We start from the raw sequence: 24199 nt of genomic DNA on the forward strand, positions 1-24199 counted from the left end.
ATCTTAAAACTATAAGCATCATTAAACACTTCATGCTCATATTTTACTCTCCTGTATTTTCTTTCTTTCTTTCTTTTTTTTTTTATATACACGCAGGCTCAGCAGATGTGGCACATGGGCTCTAGAGCACAGGCTCAGTAGTTGTGGTGCACGGGCCCAGTTGCTCCGCAACATGTGGGATCCTCCCTGACCAGGGCTTGAACCCATGTCCCCTGCACTGGCAGGTGGATTCTTAACCTCTGCACCACCAGGGAAGGCCTCTCCTGTATTTTCTTGATAAAATATATGAATAAACTTTTACTTTTTAATAAGAACACACATGCCAAAAGAAAGTTTGGAAAATATTTTAAAATTGCATTTTACCTCATTTTTGTTATTTTTAAGCAATGCATGGAGAAAAATAATATTTTTTAAAATTGGTTGTCTTTTATTACCTTTAGTATAAAAATCAAGAGTAAGCATGTGTGGCAGATCTATGGTGTAAACTATTTTATGACAGTGATTTTAAACATACATACAGTGTTTCAGTTTATAACGTGTCTTAGGAGAGAATATATTTCTATATTTATGTCTTTTGAATGATGAGTATACACAATGACTTCATAAGTACAATGCGATGACTTTGGAAAAACTAGCTTCCCATAAATGGAGCCAGGTCTTCAGAACACCTCGAATTTTATATTATAAAACTGGGCTTGTTACTTTTTCCCCTTTGAAACCACTCTTCATCCTATCTTTCCTCTTTTTGTGAATGGTTCCAACCTTCTGCTCACACAACTAGAAAATCACACTCTGTTTTAAACCTATCCCTCAACCTTAGCAAGTCAACCAGATGTCAATTTTCTTTATCTAATCCTTTCTTCAATCTGCCCCTATCTCCCTCATCCCAATACTCCTATCCTGGTTCAGGCATTTGTAGTCTATTTCCTGGACTATTCTGGCTTCCCTGCCTTTGTTGTCTCCATAACATCCCTCATTTAGACTGCTGCCAGAGAGTTTTATTCACTGAATCACTGTCTAGCTTATTAAAAAAAAAAAAAAAAAAAAGGAATTTAAATCACCTTTCCAGACTTCCTGGGTAGCAATAGCTGATGACTACTCATTTTTGCAATACCCTTCTCAGGGTGGTACCACTATAGAAGGAATATAGCAGGGTGACTGAGGGCACCAACTCAGAAGCAAAATAGCCTGGGTTTGAATCAAACCGGTCAGCTAGACTAGCTGTGTGACTCTGGGCAAATCACACAACACCTCTGTTCCTCATTTCCCTCATTTATTGTGGGACCACACTCAGGAGCTTTTTGTAGGAATTAAATTAAGCTAGAAAGGGTCCAGGAAAATGCAATAGAGAGCCAAGGAAATATGTCTATACATAAGTACTTGTATCATTGTGACTTGTGTCATTGTGACTAGTTTCAGCTGTTGCCCCACTATTTATAATCTTTTTGGAGTCCAAGGGCCATGACTTGATCATCTTTGTGAGGGTACTCTCTGTGCAAAGTAGATTCTTAGCAGATGTTTGTTCAATTAAACAGAACATATATGAAATGTGACAAAGGTGTGCCCAACTGTTTTTAGGTGGAATGACTTGTGTCAGTGACACAAACATCCGTTATTTCTTTTCTTTAAATCAGCTTTATTGAGGTATAATTTCCATGTGATAAAAGGCACAATTTTAAGAGATGAGTTCTGCCAAATGCATGCATTTAGGTAACCAGCCTCCCAATCAAAATAAATAGTAGTCCCATTACCCCACGTTTCCCTGTGTCTTTCTGCAGTGAATCCTCACTCCCCACTCCAACCTCAAGTAACCACTGGTCTGCTTTCTGTCTTATAGATTAGCCTTGCCTGCCAGATATTTTTAATTTTTACACTAAAAATGTTTCCGTGTTTCAACCTGAACGATCCGTATCTATGTAATCACCTCATATGTAGTAACATGAAAGGAAAGCTATACAGGATGCACCAGGTGTTCTGGGGAGGGCGCTGGTGAGGAGAGGGGTAAATTTTAGTTGAAAGTGGAAAACAGCATCTTGTACTTCATAGCCATTTAATTCTCGACACTTGGCTTTTCTGTTTGCTTGTTTTTTACTCAGTCATTTTAGACACGATTCTAACCTGTAGGCTCTGTAGGCAAGACAGAGTATCTTTATTCTACACTCTGGAACCCTGAGTCCCCATAAGGTGCGGCCTCAGTGCTGGAAACCAAGGCCCTGTTGTTTGGATCCAAGTTTCCAGCCTACTTCTGGGCCCAGAGTTCTTTAGGGAAACGTGTTACTGAAGAAAAAAAAAAAAAAAAAAGCTGTGTCCCGGAATTGAGGTTGTAGGAAGGACCCCTGACAGGCAGTTCGGTAGGTTCTCTCGGGGCGGGGTACGCTCCACTGAACTCTGGAACGCATTGTCTTTGAGGGCGACACCCTGAACGCTGCCCGCGGGAAGGGGACAGAATTCCCCCGAGGGGTGCGCGGAGCGCAGCGGGCCGGCAGCCCCGAGGCCAGGGGTGAGGTCAGGGTGGCCTGGGGGCCGGGCCCGGACGTGGCCTGCAGACTCAGCGCTGGACGAGCGCACTCACACAAAAGAGGCCGGAAAGTGGCGGGAGGAAGCGGGCGCGTCACGGGGGCCGCAGCCGGGAGCCTGGCGCGCCCGCCCCGCCGCGTCCCAGGTACACGGCCCGCTCGCCCCGCCGCTCCGCCACCGCCACCGCCACGACCGCGGCGCCGCCAATGAGACTCCTTCCGCTCCTAGGTGAGTGCCCGCGCCCCGGTCGCCCGGCTGCCCCGGGCCAGCACCTGTAGGGAATAGGCTATTTCCAAGGTGGAACTCACGTGCCGAGTGCATTTAGCCAAGACTCCAGGGGGAATTGACACAGTCCTTCTCAGGATGTTTTTCTCCTTGGCCTTTCAACTCTGGAGTTCGATATTCAGTACCCAGGGACCAAGTCATCTTTTTATTCCTGCTGACAAAGTCCTCAAAGTCCCAGACTTTGACCTTTCTTCTGATCTTCCCCCAAGACATTTGGGAAATCCAAACCATTAACACTTGTGGGAGGTTTCCTGGCCTTTCAAGGGGACTGCTGGCCCAGACTTTGGGTTCCTTTAAAATACCATTTCGATGATACTGTGCGGAAAGAAAATAAATCACATCTTTGAAGCCGAATTAATTCTGGTTTAGACAGTATATACAGCCCTATGTGAGGCTAGGATTTAGAAATGAATGTTTAAGAATCTCTTGTTACCAGATGAGGACAATTTATCTCAGATGACTGTTTTCAGAGTAATGACTTGCATGATTCAAAACTGTCCATCCCAAGCGTGTTTGTCTTGAGAAGGCCTAGGACAACAATAAAAAAGGAACGTCCTACCCTTTTCCTTATCGTTTCCTAACAGCCCACAAAATACCATTGCCAACTTTGTTTTCGAAAACTCTGAAATAAAGGCTTGTTCTCTCTTATGCTGCATGTTATTGGTCATGTTTGTCTGGTGTTCCATTTCTGGAAGATCGATCTTTGACCAGTATGTTGAGTTGATTTTTTTCCCCTCTAATGGGAGAAAATGTAAAAGAAACTTTATTATGGAAAAGGCAGAATTGCACAAAAAAAAAAATAATTGCATTTGTCCTCCTGAATGGTATGATATGTTGCTCTTCATCTTAAAATAACACAGATTTGACTTGGAAAAGACACAAATACTCAGTTCACCTTGATTTCTTTCTGCACAGAATCATTCCCAGGGGAGGGATATTACTTTACAATCATGCAGCTACCTTTAAAAGTATCTCACCTCAAGGTGAAGGGTCCAGTGATGTAAGAATGCTATTTTCTTTATAAAGCCAGGTTGCTTACTACATTTTAGCTTGGTTGAGGTTTACTTGATAAACACTGAGACTGAAGAAAAACGTTACATTTTTTACTCACTTGCTCATGTCCTGTTATTTACCTAAATCCTCCTTTGGGAAATTCTCATAATGCGTTTATCTAAATGGAAAGAGAGAAGGATAGTAATGTGTATGTCATCTAACTCAACAGTGGGAGAAGGTTTTTCTTTTTGAAAAGGTGTATTCTCTATTTTCTTTAGTGGGTTTTTCCACTTTGCTGAATTGTTGCTACACTCAGAATTGTACCAGGACACCTTGTCTCCCAAATGCAAAATGTGAAATACGGAATGGAGCTGAAGGATGCTATTGCAACATTGGATTTTCAGGAAATGGTGTCACAATTTGTAAAGGTAGACAATCTTTATTACCTCCTTTGGAGTATATTGTAAGATTAAATTCTGATATGACTGCTTTTTTCTTATTGAGAAGTTAAGTTGTCTTACTTTATACTGTTTGGTTTCATGCTATTGATAAAAAAGCTTAATTAACGAAACGATAAGTTTAAACTTCCCAGGTCAAAATTTATACTTGATTATGGACTTTTGATGACTCCATGCATATCTTATTTTGGGTAAAGATTGCCCTTGAACTTAAGCTGGAAAACTAGGTTCTGAGAGCAGAGTCAATACCTTCAGGAACAGAAGAACAGAGAATTCATGAAGTCCAGGCTATTCCCGCATGTGTTGCCCTCAGATACCTTCCTTAGTACTTGCCTATCTAAATTTGAGAATACCATTAAGAGATTCGAGGTTTTTCTCCTGCATACCCTGGATTTATACCCCGGAGAGAGAGAGAGAGAGAGAGAAAGAAAATTTTAAAATATATTCTTTTCTGAAAAAGTAGATCCCATTTATGGAACTTTAGGCTAGAGCCCAGAGCAAGAATGCCAGGAAAGTTCCTTCTAGGCTACAATTTAGCCCATTGACTTGATGAACAGAACACTATCCCATAATCAAATTTAAGTGATTTCTTGTCTGTGGTCTCCATCACCACCATGCCTCTTCTTTCCTCAAGCTTCACCCAGTCTTTATTCTCTCTTTCATTTTTAGTAGAATCTAGTTTAACTAGGTCAATAGAACAACATTCTATGTAGGAGAGAGCGAGGAAAAAAAAAGTTCCAAGCTATGTAAATTAGTTTTAAAATATAATTAAATGGAAGTCTCAGACTCTGTGTGGTATTACACTCCTAAATGTATTTAAGATAACATGGACTTTTTCTAATTAAGCCAGGATATTGTACATTGTTAATATTGCATGTGTTTGCTTACAGCATAAACAAGTTGCGTCTCATGATTCAATTTGATAGGCTCTTAAAAAAGATTAAATATGCAGTATATAGTAAGACCAGACCTCATCACAATTAGTTTAATGCTTAAAAATGTGGAGCAAAGCTACAGTTGCTTAATGGTGCATTAGATCAGGCATTTCTGCTTGTACATACAGCCGGGATTTGTAATTTACTATTCTACAAGCACTACAAAATTCTTTCCATAAATAATCTTAGATTTTTATTGTGTACTTAATTGAATGGCATTATGGCAAGTTGATAGTTGAGTGACCTTCGAAATATGGCATCAAACATATTAGTGCGCTTTTCCACTAATCATTACAAATTGTACCAGAGTACTTCATAAGCAGTGTTGCCTTTTTGTTATTTAGATACTTTTCAAGTGTCATGATTACCATCATTAACATCAATAATTTTTCACAATTTGGACCTTCAGCAGCCAAGCAGTTCATAATCATGTTTTTAATGATTTCTTTTAAAAACACCTCTTCCATTATCCAATGCAATTGTTTTTCCCTCTGCTGTTTAGCCAATAGTCAGCTGAAGGGCAGAAAATATTTTCTGTTGAAAATAAAAATATTTCAAGAGCTTTGGCCCTGAAATTTCTTTTCACACAGAACACAGTTTGTAATGGGAATCTTTTTTCTTTTCAAGTTCTTCTTAAATTCCCTTCTTATTTGAAGAATGGTACATATACACTTGTGTTAATATTCACAATCTGAGGTTTATAATATCCTCTTAAAACTGTTCAAACAGTGGTTTTCATCTTTTTCACATTTTATTAATCCACTGACAAATTTGGGACACTTTTTTCAGTAAATATATTTAATATGATTTTTGGAATCAAAACATTGTGTTTTCAACTGCTGACTCGACTAGGTTATATTTTGGGTTTGAAGAATCTTGTTGGCTTTTTTCATCTCTAAGGAGATTCCCCATCTTTCCTTATCTTTCTCTAAGATTGTTAGTAGGTCTCTAAGAAATCACTGGACAGAATTTTTGTTACAGAAGATGCCTGCTTCTTGAGGAGTGAAAATTGTTGTTTTTTGGCATCATTTACGTCATCTTCATCATCTTCATAAAATCTGGCTCCCTCCAAGGCACGCCAAATAAATGTCATGATAATAACCCAAGCTTACTCAATGTATTCTGTTCCAAGAGCTAGTTTTGAACAAGTTATTTAGACTTTGGATTACGTGGTCCCACAGAAACAAGTTTTAATAGTAGTGAATTTATTTCACTTAATTATCTTTTTATTGAACAAGTATTCGTTGAGCACTTTCATCATCATTATCATTATCACGATCATCATCAGGATAGTTAAGCTGTATTGTTCACTTAGTCCAAGATATTAATTAGCACAACATCTTCATCCGTTATTATTCCCATTTTATCTATAAGGAAATACAGTGTTAAGAAGGTTAAGTGAAAATCTCAAGTGACACAACAAATAAGTAGTGGAGCCAAGATTTGAGCCCAAGTCTGTCTAATTCCAGTGCCTGTATTATTACTCACTCTGTTTGACCATAAGGCCTCTGCTTAACAGATACTGCTATGCCCTTGGGTTAAAATAATCAATAAGAATTGACCTTGATTTCTAATATATCTGAGGACAGTTACAGGACTATGTTAATAATTTGATACAATGTTATAAAAGAGGTAAGTTTGAGGTGTGCAGTCAACAGCAAGGAAGTTTTCCAAGTAGAGGTGACATTTATGCTCAGAATTGAGAATAAATAGGTTTTATTAAGACGAACAAAGTGACAGAGAGAAGTCGGGCAAAAGGAATCAGCAGTAACAAAGGCCTAGAAGTTGAACGTGTGTGTTTTTTTTTTTTAAGGAGCTCCAAGTATTTCATGCTGGATATATATCACAGGTATCTTAGTTGAGGGGTCAATGGCAATTAAGTCAAGATGTCAAAGGTATGGACTTTATTCTGTTAACAAAAGAAAGCCTTTGGCAGGTATTAAGTAGCTGAGTTACATGATAGATTGTATGTATTAGAAAGATAACCCCATTAGGTAGAGTAAGAGCGGATTAGCAAGGGTCAACTCACAAAGGCCATTTACCTAACCTGTAAAACCAATAGTACAGTTCATTATACTTTATGCTCCATCTACCCAATGTACTTTAATCTTCATATCAAGCAGTTGAAATAAAAACTACAGATGCTGTCTTTTACTTACAAACAGTATTATTACTGGTTATAACTAGCTTCTGTTGAACTCCACACTATAGCCTTTTGCATATGAGAGAAGCAAGACTCTGAAAGCTTAAGTGAGTTCCCCAGTGTCCCAGGCTAAAGTGATAAAGTTAGGACTCAAACCCTGGAATCTCAGCCTTCTCTAAATTACCAAAAATGTCAGCGTATTACCAGTCACCTGACATAATTAGTTTAGTACAGATTTTTAAACCAAATTGGTGGAACAGTATCATTTTAATAGGAATGTATTTATTACCACTTTATTGAGGTATTAATGGGAATTTATTACGTACTTATCTTTATGCTGACATGTAAGTGTATTTTAAGATAGGAGGTGAAAAAGTGTGGAGAAATTTGGGGGTACCTTTAAAGGCTTTTGAAATTGTTGATGATGTTTAACTATAAAATGTAGGTTATTTTAGTTCTTTAAACATATATTACTATTGCCGTTCCTTATGGCTCTCAGTACATTTTTGACCACCTTCTAGTGCACAGTAGTTACAAATATAGGAAGTTAAAGATCCCTCCTCCCCCAGGTAATTATGAAAGTGTTAAAAAAGGGAAGGAAGGTTAGAAGGGCTGAAAGAATCTTTGGCTACACCTAAAACACTATATTGCTTGAGTTGGAATAAACTGAGCTGTGAGAAGCAAGAAGCAGGAACCAGTGGAAGGATGCAGTGCGTTGCATGTTTGGGTGTAAGGATGGGGGGTGGTGAGAAAATAGTCTCCCTACTCTCATGTCAGCTCATTAAGTGGGGCTGTTTTTTGGGAAGTTTCATGGAATAAGAATGGGTAGGAGGAAAACAACTGCCCCAGGTAAGGAGAGGAATGGTCAGGAAGGATGTAAGTGACTACCAGTACGCATGTATAAAAATCTTTTCAGAGCTTGAGACATGCCTATTATGCCTATTATGAACAACATCACAAGCACTTTACAGAAAATAATGAAGTCTTGGTGCCTGACTCAGGGAGACATACTGTATGATTAAAAAGTAGTTTTTCATTATTATCTGATAACCATACGTATGCTTGTAAAATTCAACTGGAAGAATATCATAATAAACTAGAGAGCAGTATGAGGCTGGTAAAGGTAAAGAGAACAGTGTCACAGTAGCTATCTAAAGAGCAGAATGTGAGAGAAATATTAATTAAAATAGTCCACTAGCATGAATCTGCCCAGGATAAAATAGAAGTGTTGAGGACATGTGATTGCTTCCATAACAATTTTTTCTTTAGTAATAAAGAGGATGCTCATCAAAATGGGCAAACCAGTAGTCATCAGAACAGATGCAAAGCATACAAAATGTGTATGTCATGAATATACACATCGTTAACACAATTAGATATACTATCTAAACTATGTCCTACAAGTAATAACTGTAGCTGTAAATATTTAACAAAATGATAATATCCGTAATAGAAATGTGAACAGAAAAATAACTCTTACATACTCTTCTTTGCATCACATCTCAATGATATTTCACATTTAATAATGATATATACATATAGTCAAAGCTATATAACATACATATACCTTTTCACTTTTATGAGGTATAGTCACATTCTGTATGTGAATGATTTTTCAGAACAAACGTGCCAGAATAACAAACTAATTGGCATCACCCATTTCTCACTCAAGTAAATATCATTGTCTAAGATGGTTTAATTATGAAAATGATGCTACCAGTGCTTAAAATTTTATTAGAACTCTTACTTTATAATTTATATGTGTAATATATTAAATTTAAATAAATTATTTAAGTATATATATATTTTTTTCCTGTCCTCAATGACAATGAGATTTTGAGAGTGGATTTAATCTTCAGAAACAGCTAAGAGAAACTTTTAACCAAATCTGATGGGTGAAGTGGAAGATTAATTGCCAAAATGGTTTTAAGAAAATGGTGTGTGGTTATAAAGTAATATGAGATGAAATATTTTTCATGAGTAGCATGGAACAAAGATAGTTTTTTAAGTTTTGAAATGTTTTGATATTGCATATAATAGTGAGATCACTAGAATACATGTACTGACTTTCAAGTTGTTAATTCTCATTGGGATGCTTAAGTTCTGTTATTTGCTTAAAGATAGTTGTATTATTTTCACGCATTCATTTCATAAGCATTATCTGTTCTTTATGAATCCAGTTCCAAAGGGCATTGTTAATATCTCTAGCTCTAAAAGTAACAAAGATAAACCCAACACATTGTTGAACTAGATTCTAAGTATATACCAGCTTACTTAGAAATATTTTCGTTAATACAAATATTTTATGAAATAAACCTTACAGTATAGGACAAAAATGTCATAAAATGTATCTGCATTTTGGCGAACATGTCAAGCATTTTCTTATATGATAAACATCATCATTACCTTTTTAAAACATCATCATTACCTTTACTTATTTCAACAATTGGAATATTCATTTTGGCCCTGTCATTTTTGAAACCTATTCTAGCTTTGAAAATTTAGAATATGGTACCCTTAATAATTTAGCATACCAACATTTTATTTCTGTTACCAAAAAAGACGGTCCATCAGTTTAGTTCTGTCATGATCTGGCAAATTAAATAGTCTGGTTACCAAAGTTAGTCTATTTATTGAGTGAGACAGTTGGAACAAAAACAAGGAAAGTTAAAGTTTATAATCGTCTTTAAATTGTACTGATATTTAACTTCTGTGGAGTTACATACCCAGAAGATAGAGTGCATCAAAACTGCCTGGATCAGGTCCCTCTAGAAAAGCGATTTTTCACAGCAGCTTTTAAATCTTTTTTGTCTTAAGGCTGCAAATGAGTATCTTTTGAATATTTGTTTTCATTTCTCATCTGGCATCATCAGCTCTCCTAGTAGTTCATCTACAACTTTTCTTATCCTTTTACATTTATTACATTTTGTGGTATTGAAACTTAGGAGTACAGAATTGAGTAGCAGCCAGGGCTAGCATTTTCTTTAATTTTTCCCTTTCTCTCTCTCTTTTTCTCTCTGTCTCCCTCTCTATGTCTTTTTCTCTTTTCTTCTTGTTCCAGTCCATAGAAGGAGGTGTCTTCTGGTTTTTAAGGAATATTTAAGGAATATTTGAAGATTTAGAAATCTATGTCTCAATAATATTACATCCACATCTTCCTTCATATGTAATATGTTACTAAAAACCCTTGAGGAAGCAAAATTTCTTTTGTAAAACAAGTGTATTTTTACATACTCCAGAGGAATTTCCTAGGAAAATGAATACTAATACAAACTTGAAAAAGTATGAACTCTAACATGCTTCTAGATAGCTGTGTATCAAATTTTTTTAAAGTGAGATGCATATTTCCTTGGACCTTCTTGTACTGAATGGAAACTGTAACCTGTTTAAAAACAGATAGTCTAAATTAACCCAAGGCTTACATTCCAGGATGCATGATTTCTGTGAACTTCATCCAAATAAATAAAATACCTTTGCCAATTTCAGAAATTCTTTTCCTTGTAACTAGAAATATGACCTCTTTCGTCTGTTGACGAGAAGGGTTACACAATAGAGAGAACAAACTCAAGCACAATAATTAAGTAGAACCTCCTCAAAAAATCTCTATAAGATTACAAATTCTTTTACCATATAAAAAGAGAAAAATAAAAGAATAAACCATTATAGAAACCATCTTTAAGCTAGTATTTTATTTTTAAAAAGAAAAGGAAAAAAGAACTTGTGTCATTTGAGTTTTGCTGATCAGCTCCACAGTTTTAAAACTAAAAACTTCTCCATATCTCCTCCCTCTATTTGTATAGCTGATTCACTTTGTTATAAAGCAGAAACTAACACACCATTGTAAAGCAATTATAGTCCAATAACAATGTTAAAAAACTAAAAACTAAAAACTTCTCTTATCTAACTTGACAAGGTCATTTTTTGCAGACTAAGTTTCAGGAATCATTTTTCTAAGTCATCCTGTTTCATGTTTATTTCACTGGACAGATATGACAATGAATGAGATACAAACTAAGAAGTATCCTGAGTTCTTAAAGAAAAGTTTAATATGAATATATGGTTTTGGATTTTCCCAACTAATCTATAATGAAACGTGAAAATGTTTCTTCATGTAGAAGTCTCATTTATTTTTGATTACTTTTTAATCAGTATTACCTACATGGATTCATTGCATATTTAGAATCAGAAAAGTAATATCAGATAACTAATGGCACAGAGAATTAAACAGAAATAGTAAAAATCAACACAGAACTTCTGAGTTCTAATATCAATAATCAAAAATACGTACTCAAATTTCTGTGTTAAATCAATCCTAGATAAGACTTACTATCTGATTTGACATTATCAGAGTGATGGTTTTTTTTTTTTCAAGTGAAGACTATCAATTTATTTTTACTGTAGGCTAAAATGTTGATTCATTATATATATCTATTTATATATATATACGTCATATAATATGTGTTGCTGATGATAAAGCATCAATAGCAATAAAATTGGATATCATTTTTCTAGCATTAGTTTTCATTTTTTGCATGCAAAGTGAACATGGCAGTTGTACCATCTTATATTTTATGTTCAGTCATATCTTTAGGAACTGCTAGGAAATTTAAATTAAGTGAAAATTGTGCTCTAAATGTGGAATTTTCAGACATTTTAAACCTCTGTTGCTTTTCAAGAAAATATTGGCATAAAGAAGAACAAAGGAATTTGGAGATAGCACCTTTAACACCGTAAAGTGACTCAATGAGTCTCAATTTTTTCGCTTTGCTTATTAAAATTCTATTATTTTGTCAATATTTTAAGATTGCTAACTTCATTTTGCAAAATTGATGATATTTCTTTTGTTGTTGGAATGTCAATTTTCTACCGCCCCAGTTTTAATAGGGCATTAGCATACTTCATAGCCAACTCCCAGTTATTTTGGAAGCAAATTAACCAGTCTTCTGATTATCCATTTTTGCATTATTTCTCTTCATCCTTACTTAGTCTCTTTAATGCTTAAATAAGGAACTTCAGATTTACAGCTTATTCACAAAAAAAGAATAATAATATTGATATTAATTTGAGTGCTTTCTCTGAGCTACCATCTATTCTAAGCACTTTACATGAATTTGTAAATTTAATCCTCATAACAACTCTGAAGTAAAAGCTAGTATCATTCTCAATTTATAGGTTAAATAATTTTCCCAGAGAAAGTACCTTCAAACAGTCTTCTCATACGATCCTCAAACTACTATGTGAATTAAGTCTGCAAATAATGAAATTGAATCTCATTAAGAAAAAAATGAATTATTTTGGTTCTACCCCTCCTACCTCAATTCTGCTTTTTTTGTGCTACATTATCAAAACAACTGATAAAAAGAAAAAAAAATGTGTGGTGTGTATATTTATGATACCTTAGGAATAAGTACAGAGAGGTTAAAACTATTTACAAGTTTTAATAGCTTGATGAAAATCATAGGCCAGGAACAACTGTTTAACTCCTGCTTATCTATCTCTTTCAAGCCCAGTGAATTGAAAATAAAATCAGTGAAATCAAAGGAGGCTCATGAGACGTCTACAAATTAAGAGTGAACTTCTCAAAATAGAATCCAGTGCTACGAATGGGGGTAGTTCAATGTACACAGAGAAGGCTTCAGTGAAGATGGTGTCTTCTCCCTATGGTGGTCATATTCTTTACCCTTCCCAGAAAGGGAGTGGAAATCTAAGTGATTGGTTGAGACATTATTTTCCTAAAGCTGTACAGATTGGTCTCCCTATTTCCCATTGGTGTTTGCTCCCAAATAAAGCCAAGAAAATACTCTCAAAGGAAACTTTGTCATCTGCCTGTCATCACTTAAGGTGCAAATTAACACCACCTTTCTGCCCACTCCCCATCTATGCTACCTGGAATAATGCCTGAAACTTGCCCCACCCACGTATGCAGCACACCCGGAACTCTTGCACTAAAGAGGTTGTAATTGTCAGGCAAAACCTGGGTCATGGTACCTGTGATAATCAACATTGTTCTTTAGTTATAAACATAAGCGTCTTTTAAGGATAACCAGTCATTGGAGAAAAGCCAAAAATACAAACACAAAGATGAATAAATAGAACTGGCCTGAAAAAGATACTTTCTAAGGAGAGAAAGGTTGAAGGAAAAACTCCAGTTGATACCCTCAAAGAGATCTCAAAAATTTTGCATCCTTAACAAACAAAACAAATAGAATAGGCTTCTGTGTGTGAAAGAGCTATTATACCAGAAAAAATACTTTCTTCTTTGGTATATCCCATAACCTTTGTGCTACTCAATTCCTTGTACTTCCTTTATCCTTTTATTCATCTCCTTTTGTAGAAATCCATCAAGACAATAAACTGGTAAAATTGTCAGTAATGCAAGCAATTCTTAAAAATCACCAGAAGATTGAGACTAAAGTCTCTATTCCTGGGTTTTCTCTCCTATGAAAATGATCACACACCGAACAGGGAAACTACAAATTTCAAATTTTCTTACACATCAGTAGAAGATACCCCTGGACTGCATAAGTCAGGATATTCTTAAGTTCATCAGCTGAGCACAATCCCCCTTTTTATAATAACCCAATTTCACCCCCTTGTGATCTTTTCCATTATCTCTGCCTACAGCTCTCCCAAATTCCTCCCCTAGTTTATCTCAAAGGTAAAACAGGGTAGTCAATGTGTCTTTTGACCCTAATTCCATGATTTGCTGGTAATTTTTCACATTATAATGTCATTAATATGGGGATAGAGCCCATACTTGGTACCCAGGAATAGTGCATTGTTGTTGAAGAACCTCTGCTCCATTTGATTGAACTCAAACTTTGTTTTTGACTTACTTATAAATTCTGTCGTTATAATATTGTAATTATCTGCAATTTCCAACCTATGTTGTTTGTTTTCCCTGAGTAATTTCCTGAATTCACTGGCTAATACTCTTGAGAGTTTATACAAAAAGATCTATTTTTCTCCTCCAATAAAATATATTTATCTTCTGATCTATGTTACTCCCAAATTGAGGCAATAACGTGCAATAAAGCAGCAGAAAAATAATACCCAGAGATTGCAGAACTAAAAGGCAAAGATGGAAAATACGAGAGCAACATGGAGAACCTAATATTCATCTAATAGAAGTCTTATTAAAGTAGGATCAGACAAGATTTAGCAAAGGAAATAACAAAAGATATAAGACAATTTCCCAGAGCTTAAGAAACACCTGAGTCTTCAGTTAAAAGAACCCTCTAATATTCAACTGTCTTTTGCATAATATGTTTGTGCCTTGCTTCTCAGCTTATGTTTAAGGAATACCTATTGATATCTTGCAATAAAAGAAGAGTATAGTTTACTTCATAACCTGTCATTTTTATTTATACATTCAAAATGTTTATTACCTTTGTGTACCTAAATAATAGAATATATAGACTTCTTCATTCCTGTAGCATAGGTGAAAATCTTCTAAAATCATGGGGACAGAGTGAGAAAAAGTGCTTTTCAAGATGACAGTTGAGTGACTCTTACCATCAGGAGAGTGAATAGATGCCAAGCAGCCAAAAATCAACAATGACCACTACAAGAAGAGTTTCTATCAATCCTCTGGGCCTCCATGTCTACATTCATCTACTTTCATTTAACCCTTTTCTGAGACTAATTCTAGTTTAAGAAAGGAGGGGTATATTTTAGAAATACTGTGATATTACCCCATCATCTAAAAAAATAAAATAATTACTACACCAAAGTCTTATCTTCCAGGTGCCCATTATTGGATTCCTTTCTTAGATCCTTGTATCTCAATAACTGGGAGCTAGCCCTGTAATTTGAACCCTCATAGTATGCCATGCCCGAGTAACTAAATTATCTGATAATAAATTCTCATATGACTGTGATGAGGTCTCCAAGCTTGTTATGTATATTCTAGTCCTGTTCAACTGTGACTGTTATGGTAATGGTTATTAATGCCTCTCTCAGCTTTAAAATTCTTTGATTCTGTTATTGTGAGACTTTTATTTGGACTGTAGTCAATATACAGTTCATCTACTTTTTGGGTAACTAATAGATTTTCGGCTCAATTTAAAACATGAAAATGAAACAGATATGGATTTTGGTCTCTTGCCTCTAAACTCAGTGCACTTTCCACTCTACTACCCTTCTTTTTACTGCGATCTCTGGAGCTGGCATGACCAATGCAGGTGAGGCTTTCATCTACTGCTTGTGCTGCCTTCTCCCTATTCATGGCCATAACACCATCATGATATTCTTTTCTGCTGAACCAGGATGTGACCTCAAAGTTCTTCTCCAGGCAGATGTTACACATCAGTAGAGGCAGGCACATAAATAAAACTTATTTTCCATTATTTCCATTATTGTTTTCTCTGGTGATTTCCTCCTTTGAAAGGAACTTCTGGACGAATCTTCAGTGAACCCCCTGTATTAGAGTGCTAAAAAGTAAGGTATTACATAGAATATGATCAGCAGGAGAAGTGCTATATCAGAGTCACCTGAATCATAAAAAAAGAAACAAGAAGGCTATAAACCTTGATTTTTATATTTGCTCCCCTCTGGGAAAGGTTTAGTCACTGTTGTATGCAGTTGAGAGAACCCCTTTTGAATAAAATGATACACATATTCGTTATGTGGGGAGGAGGGTTATGATTCATGTGATTTTATAAGTACCATTTAATGAACAATCTGGAACAAAATGCTACAAAATAGAACTTGTCCTTGTGTTGCAATTTCAAAAGAACATTGATGATTGTTTATTTTTAACTGTGATGAGCCAGGGATGTTGAGAGTGGACTTGATCAGAGGGGCAGTCTTCTCAGCTGGAAACCTGTAGCTAAATTTCTCCATTCTGAGGATTTCATATAGTTCCAGGCATCAAAATACTTTGTGTCAGACAATAAACGGGACGGGATAATCAGCTGTGTGTGTGCTCAGGAAATAAATCAGGCACTTTCAATGTTGGAAAAATTATAAACTGAGATTCATTGTCTAAAACTCAGTACACATGTCACTTTCTTTGCAAGGCCTTTCTTATTTCTATATTTTAAGAATAATTGTTTGCTTTTTCACCTTCTTCTCATAATTCATTTTTTTACTTTTGCATCAATTCATGATATTGGAATAAGTGTTGATGGAGTTTGCCTGCTTTTTTTTTTTTAACATCCTTATTGGAGTATAATTGCTTTACAATGTTGTGTTAGTTTCCTCTGTATAATGAAGTGAATCAGCTATATGCATACGTCTATCCTCATATCCCTTCCTTCTTGCGCCTCCCTCTCACCCTCCTTATCCCACCCCTCTAGGTGGTCGCAAAGCACTGAGCTGATCTCCCTGTGCTATGCAGCTGCTTCCCACTAGCTATCGATTTTACATTTGGTAGTGTATATATGTCCATGACACTCTCTCACTTCATCCCAGCTTGCCCTTCCCCCTCCCCGTGTCCTCAAGGACAGGAATAAAGACACAGACATAGAGAATGCCTGTTTTTTAATAGTGCCTGGGGAATCCCAACAGTGACTGCTGTTTGAGGAGAGTAACTAATTCTTATTCTTGAGTGGATCCTTGGAAACTACCAAAATTCCTTGGATCCAATCTGTAAAATACTATGGATTGTTTTTGAGTGGTTACTCTGATTGGTTGGTGCCCCATTCTTATTGTTCCTTGCCTATGCTGAATTTATTAAGACACTGTGGGTGGTATTCCTGCTTGCATGAATCAGCACTTAGATTTGCTTGAATTCTATACATTGTAAGAGACCCATATAGCAAGACTACATTAGGTATAATCCCATCCCAAATATTTTGCTGTAAATAAAGACTATCCATTATAGCCAGATAGAAAATGTGCATGAATGATCAGTTTGCTTAATAAACTTCACATTGGTTTTCTCCAAACTGTCTTTCCCTATTTCATTTTGAGTGATCAACTGTGCAAGACTGAATTTCCATTAACTTATCTATTGCTCTTTTGAACATTTTCCTGAATTAGGAAGCAGTATGTCCTAAAGCAGGGACATTTGCAATATTGGCACTAATACCTTGTGATGACCTCCTGTTTTTGAAGCACCCTGGCCCTAATCTTCAGAGTCCCAGGAGTCACATTGACTACGGTATTTTTTTTCTGCATCTGATGTGTCACATATGCTGTTTTCATAAAAATCCTAGTAATTGTGAAATTATTAGCACTTAGAAAAATGATATTTTCATTTCTAAGCATATTAGTACTTTGTTTTTTCTTTAATTTCAAAACAGAATTTTATTCTGTGTTGTTGAAAATATCTGTCTCACATTTATCACTCTTTCCCATGAACTAATCTTTTTAAATACAACATTACATGAAGCTGTATTTATTCTTCAGGTGAAGTTTTATCTGTTTTTGCATTAGTATGTACAAAGTGAAGGACAAATTTTATTTTGTTTTTTATCAAACTCTAAATTTGATTAAATAGAATAAATTATCACATGAATGAATTGGGAAGAAAAAAATATTCTTAATCTCTGTAACTTTAAATTACTTCATTAGAATTTTAATACTTCCAATATATAAAGATTATGAAGAAAATATTTTCTTCATCTACAAAAATGTTGTGTTTAATTTTAAAAAATGTGTTGTAACCCTTCCTAAGAGTTATTCACTTCCTTGATTTAGGAAACATTCTTTTCATGCTCTCTAGCAGTGCTGAAATCAACTAAAAGAGTATATGTTTAGGAGGACGTGGGAAAAATGTTTTGAAAAACTCTAATGTATTATCTCAGATAATTTCTTCTTCTTGTCTTCTTGAGATATGATTTTATATCCCATATTTTACCAACCATCAAACTGGTGCCAAGAATCTGAATTTATAATAAATCAATTCTTTAATTTGTTGGTCAGCTGTATGAGATAATACCACTATGTAGTGTACATTATACAGCATCTGTATAAATGTATCAAGCATTTTGAATGTTAAAAAACAGAACAAATCATATTTGTCTGCCTTGAAAGTTGTGATTTTCTGGATATTAAAAAATTAAGGCAGTATTACTGATACATTTCAGCTGCTTTAACTATTTTGGTCCATTGCCATTGAGGGAAAAGGTACCAGGGCTTAAATTACTGTAGTCTCATGTGTACTTCTGGGTAGAGTGAGAATAAGGATTTTAGGAGGAAAAAACATTCTGTTTAAAGAAATTGGAATATAGAGAAAGAACTCCAGCACCTGAATAATAGACGATGGTATTTTATATTCAAGTCAAAGAGTTTTCATTAAGAATGAGATTATTTTGAGTGTCATTGGCCTGAAAAGCTCGATTCCTGCCAAGTCCCTTTAAATGGAATTTACTGCACGGTAATGGTATTTCCCGTATTAACGTGATTTTTCCCGCAATGTTATGTTCTGATAATTTATATTACCAAGAAATCTGGATTAATATACAGTATCAGAGATTCTCTTTATAACTGTTTAAAAGTTCCCAAACAAATTGCTAGAAGATAGAATGCCAGACTGTTCAAAGCCTGTACTTATTTTAGGGAGGAAATTAATACTTTCGTCCTTCATTTGCCATGGAAAAAGATAAAGACATTCTCTAGGAAGATTAGAATCCAGCCAAACATTGTAGGCTATATATAGCATACAAAGCCTTGTGCCATTTGTGAAAATGCTATCAGGGGGAAAACCCAATGAGTGAGTTTCTGTACTGTATGTTTTAGGGACACAGATTTAATTTAGAGATTATGGTTTGAAAATAAAATTTACTGTAAGAGTGTTTTTAGCTGATAAGAAATTGATTTTGTGACCTTGTTACACATTAATTGAAATATCTGGCAATATGCCTTGACGAGGTTTAAGGAACCATACACACTTGGAACCATATCATTCCTTCATGTTGAACTTGCTAGTTAATCACTTTGTTACCATTACGGGGAAGGAAACTACCCTTTGTGTGGGGTCTGAATAATCTTCTATGGCGTAACAAGTGGTTTTTATGTAATTGACATTATATTTAGTTGTTTCACTGTATTGAAGGTGGAGTCATTTAAGAGTGTTATCCTTATAGATTAACATGGTATTTTGTATTTTCTAATACTTTAAAGGTTATATTTATAAAATCAAAAATAAGAAAGTGTGTGCACATGAGCACAGACATAAAAATTATTTGTTATTTAAATTATTCAGTGAATTTTAGAATGTAGTTTTTAAGAACTTACAGTAGAATGAGGGTAGTCAGGTTATCAGTGTTCTACATGTCTTACATGCTAGCTTATTTAACAGGTGTTAACTCAGGATATATTTACAAAGGAAAAAATGAATTGCAGAGGAGAGTTCAAACAAATTGTGAAATTTGTAAAGTCTTACCAAAGAACACCAAAATATATATTTTTTTTCCTTGAGATTCTTTGGGTTGACTCACCAGGTCAGTTATATATGCAATAATTATGCAGAAAAGTGGGCATCTCCACTTTATTTCTCTTTTGTGGATATAACCTCAGAACTAAAATTTGGGTCATGTTTCTTTAGTGATATCATGCTGTTAGCCCTCTGCAGATCAAGAACACATACTGAGTCTTAAAGAATTTGTTATTAAAAATGTCACTGGAGTCATGTTTAACATTTAAGTGGGAAGAAATGTGCTGTTTTTTGTACATTTTTGATAATTAAAGTTGACTTGTGCAGACAACTAAATCAATTTTGATGAGACTGAACAGAAGTTGAGGTGGTCCTAACACTTGCTTGATAGTTTTGTATTTGTGGAAAAATTTTGATATTTTGAAGTAAGAGAGTTCTATATCCTTTGTGTCAGAAAGGTTCTTATGCTAGGTTTCCTGGTGCCATATGGAGGATCTGTTCTGAAGATAATTTCTGGACCTTTATAAACACAGAAACCTATTGAGAATACTAAAAAAAGGACAACAAATCTCTGTTGTATATGCAATGCAGGAAAGCAAGCAGATGCCTGATTATAGTGTTGTGTTTGTTCAATGAATATTATGTTCCCTGCAGCAGTTTCATAATGGAATACTATGTGGAGAAGACTGTTTTTTAAAATATGTTTTGGACTTTGAATTTCAGTTTATTAGTAGACAAATATGTCAGAAAATTTTCAATAGAGGCAGTAATTGTTGTTTTATAGTCAATAATCTCTTTATACTTATCCTTTTAAATGATCAGATGGTTGCTTTAAGAATAAAGAAGTATGAAGTTAATATGAATTTAAGCAAGGTTTTAGATTATAACCCATAATACACTTTATTGTGTTTAGAAAAGAAAACTTAAGTCTTATTGATTACTGGAGATACAGTTTTCAAAAAAAGATTCCAGCGATTCATAAATTATGATCCAAGGACTTACTACTACTAATGCCTTAATATTTGCAGATCAATTCCTTTATTAATTGAAAATAAATTGTCCTTACAACAATATTAAAATCGAATGACACACTTACAAATATGACACACTTAGAGAATAGAATTTAAAGCAAAATTTTGACATACGGTTAAGTATTCAAATCTGGAATACCAAGTACAAATAATAAATATAGGAGGGGAAAAAATGGCTGTAGTTTATTTCAAAGTAGATTTCAGCAGATGAAGCATTATAATGGAGACCTGCTTTGAAAATCTGTACCTCAACTTTTTAGATTCAGACACTATTGACAATTTGAACCAAGATCGATCCAAAGAAGCAGAGCTATAGAAGAAGCAGAGCTTCTGAGGAAGGCATCCCTGGGATCGAATCCTGGTTCCATCATTTGCTAGCTGTCATATTTGGACCGGTTGCTATGTCTTTGGTATATAAATAGTCTTATCAACTTCAAAATATTTTTGAGGATAAAAGAAGATAATAAAAATATAGCATTTAGTTATGATACTGGCCATATAGAAAGGCCTCAGTAAGTGAACTGTTATTAATGTAAATCTGTCAGTCACTTTCTGCCACATTGTTTTGGATAGGTTCATTCTTTTTCTACTTTCCCAAACTATCCAGAAAATCAGATGAAAATCATCTAGGCAGTTATGTTATAACAAGGTGCTCTTCTGCTTTTCCTAAATTCCACGAACAGCAACACATATGAGCACTTAACCATATACCTAGAATAAGGGTATATTAGTCCCTACTTGCTAATAGTTTATTAATCCTCAACTTACATTTTAGGCTTTCTGTGTCTGAAGGGAAAAAAAAATTAATCATTTACTTATTAGTAAGCTTTCTTTTTTTTAATACATCTTTATTGGAGTATAATTGCTTCACAATGTGGTGTTAGTTTCTGCCGAACAGCAAAGTGAATCAGCTGTATGCATACACATATCCCCATATACCTTCCCTTTTGAGCCTCCCTCTCACACTCCCTATTCCATGCCTCTAGGTGGTCACAAAGCACCGAGCTGATCTCCCTGTGCTATGCAGCAGCTTCCACCAGCTATCCATTTTACATTTGTTAGTGTATGTATGTCAGTACTACTCTCTCACTTACGTCCCAGCCTCCCCTTCCCCACTGTGCCCTCAAGTCCATTCTCAATGTCTCCATCTTTATTTCTGCCCTACCACTAGATTCATCACTACCATTTTTCTACATTCCATATATATGCATTAGAATACGGTATTTGTTTTTCTCTTTCTGACTTACTTTACTCTGTATAACAGACTCTAGGTCTATCCACCTCATTACAAATAACTCAATTTCGTTCCTTTTTATGGCTGAGTAATATTCCATTGTATGTATGTGCCACATTTTCTTTATCCATTCTGTCGATGGACATTTAGGTTATTTCCATATCCTAGCTATTGTAAATAGTGCTGCAATGAACATTGTGTTACATGTATCTTTTTGAATTATGGTTTTCTCAGGTATATGCCCAGTAGTGGGATTGCTGGGTCATAGGGTAATTCTATTTTTAGTTTTTTAAGTAATCTCCAAATAGTTCTCCACAGTGACTGTATCAAGTTACATTCCCACCAACAGTGCATAAGGGTTCCCTTTTCTCCACACCTTCTCCAGCACTTATCCTTTCTAGGTTTTTTGATGATGGCCATTCTGACTGGTGGGAGGTAGTACCTCATTGTGGTTTTGATTTGCATTTCTCTAATGATCAGAGATGTTGAACATCTTTTCATGTGTTTGTTGGCCATCTGTATGTCTTTGGAGAAATGTCTGTTTAGGTCTTCTGCCCATTTCTGGATTAGGTTGTTTTTTTCTTTTGATATTGAGCTTCATGAACTGCTTGTATATTTTGTAAATTAATCCGTTGTCAGTTGCTTCATTTGCAAATATTTTCTCCCATACTGATGGTTGTCTTTTTGTCTTCTTTATGGTTTCCTTTGCTGTGCAAAAGCTTTGAAGTTTCATTAGGTCCCATTTGTTTATTTTTGTTTTTATTTCCATTACTCTAGAAGGTGGGTCAAAAAGGATCTTGCTGTGATTTATGTCATAGAGTGTTCTGCCTATGTTTTCCTCTAAGAGTTTTATACTGTCTGTCCTTACATTTAGGTCTTTAATACAATTTGAGTTTATTTTTGTGTATGGTGTTAGGAAGTGTTCTGATTTCATCCTTTTAATGTAGCTGTCCAGTTTTCCCAGCACCACTTATTGAAGAGGCTGTCTTTGCTCCACTGTATATTCTTGCCTCCTTTGTCAAAGATAAGGTGACCATATGTGCGTGAGTTTATCTCTGGGCTTTCTATCCTGTTCCACTGATCTATATTTCTGTTTTTGTGCCAGTACCATACTCTCTTGATTACTGTAGCTTTGTAGTATAATCTGTAGTCAGGGAGCCTGATTCCTCCAGCTCCGTTTTACTTTCTCAAGATTGTTTTGGCAATTCGGGTTCTTTTGTGTTCCCATACAAATTGCAAAATTTTTTGTTCTAGTTCTGTGAAAAATGCCATTGGTAATTTGATAGGGATTGCATTGAATCTGTAGATTGCTTTGGGGAGTATAGTCATTTTCACAGTGTTGATTCTTCCAATCCAGGAACATGGTATATCTCTCCATCTGTTTGTATCATCTTTAATTTCTTTCACCAGTGTCTTATAGTTTTCTGCATACAGATCTTTAGCCTCCTTAGGTAGTTTTTTTTTTTTTTTTGTACTTAATGTATTTATTTGAAACTTTGTACATGTCTTACTAAAACATACTAATATTTTGTTAGAGTGTGATAGGCAGTATAGCAGGCACCTCTGTGCAGGGGAACAGAACATCTTTTACAAATATACCATGTTTCACTGCACTTTCCCCTGGAAGAGCAGACTCTTCACTTTTTGGCGGCACTTTTTTTTTTAGTTCTGTTGGTATTATTTCCTCTAGAATACTTTCTTTTATTTTACCTGTTAGTCAACAAGGTGAATCTTTGCGGGGGTGTCTTTTAGAAATACCACAAGGAGTACCAGGTGCAGACTACCACTATGGTCATCAAAAAATATGGAACGCTTCACAAATTTGTGTGTCATCCTTGCGCAGGGGCCATGCTAATCTTCTCTGTATCGTTCCAATTTTAGTATATGTGCTGCCGAAGCAAGCACTCCTTAGGTAGTTTTATTCCTAGGTATTTGATTCTTTTTGTTGCAATGGTAAGTGGGAGTGTTTCCTTAATTTCTCTTTCAGATTTTTCATTGTTAGTATATAGGAATGCAAGAGATTTCTGTGCATTAATTTTGTATCCTGCTACTTTACCAAATTCATTGATTAGCTCTAGTAGTTTTCTGGTGGCATCTTTAGGATTTTCTATGTATAGTATCATGTTATCTGCAAACAGTGACAGTTTTACTTCTTCTTTTCCAATTTGGATTCCTTTTATTTCTTTTTCTTCTCTGATTGCCATGGCTAAAACTTCCAAAACTATGTTGAATAATAGTGGTGAGAGTGGGCAGTCTTGTCTTTTTCTGATATTAAAAGAAA

At 35.2% G+C, this 24199-nt stretch overlaps 1 protein-coding gene and 1 non-coding gene across 3 annotated transcripts in view; one reads left to right on the forward strand and one right to left on the reverse strand.

Moving 5' to 3' along the window:
* The first annotated feature begins 2579 nt into the window (after nt 1–2579).
* ADGRL4 (adhesion G protein-coupled receptor L4) overlaps nt 2580–24199 on the forward strand; it is a 114430-nt gene continuing 92810 nt past the window's right edge. For both annotated transcript variants that reach the window (XM_029230085.1, XM_029230086.1), the window contains exons 1-2: nt 2580–2745; nt 4074–4223. In XM_029230085.1, the coding sequence (XP_029085918.1) occupies nt 2724–2745; nt 4074–4223 (172 nt within the window). In that variant the 5' untranslated portion in view covers nt 2580–2723. The remainder of the gene's footprint in view (nt 2746–4073; nt 4224–24199) is intronic.
* On the reverse strand, nt 23717–23823 carry LOC114900193. The gene has a single exon (XR_003794798.1). It is a non-coding gene; the product is annotated as a U6 spliceosomal RNA (small nuclear RNA).

This window comes from Monodon monoceros, unplaced genomic scaffold (assembly GCF_005190385.1).
Source record: "Monodon monoceros isolate NGI ecotype Baffin Bay Population unplaced genomic scaffold, NGI_Narwhal_1 Super_Scaffold_18, whole genome shotgun sequence".
Classification (NCBI taxonomy): Eukaryota; Metazoa; Chordata; class Mammalia; order Artiodactyla; family Monodontidae; genus Monodon; species Monodon monoceros.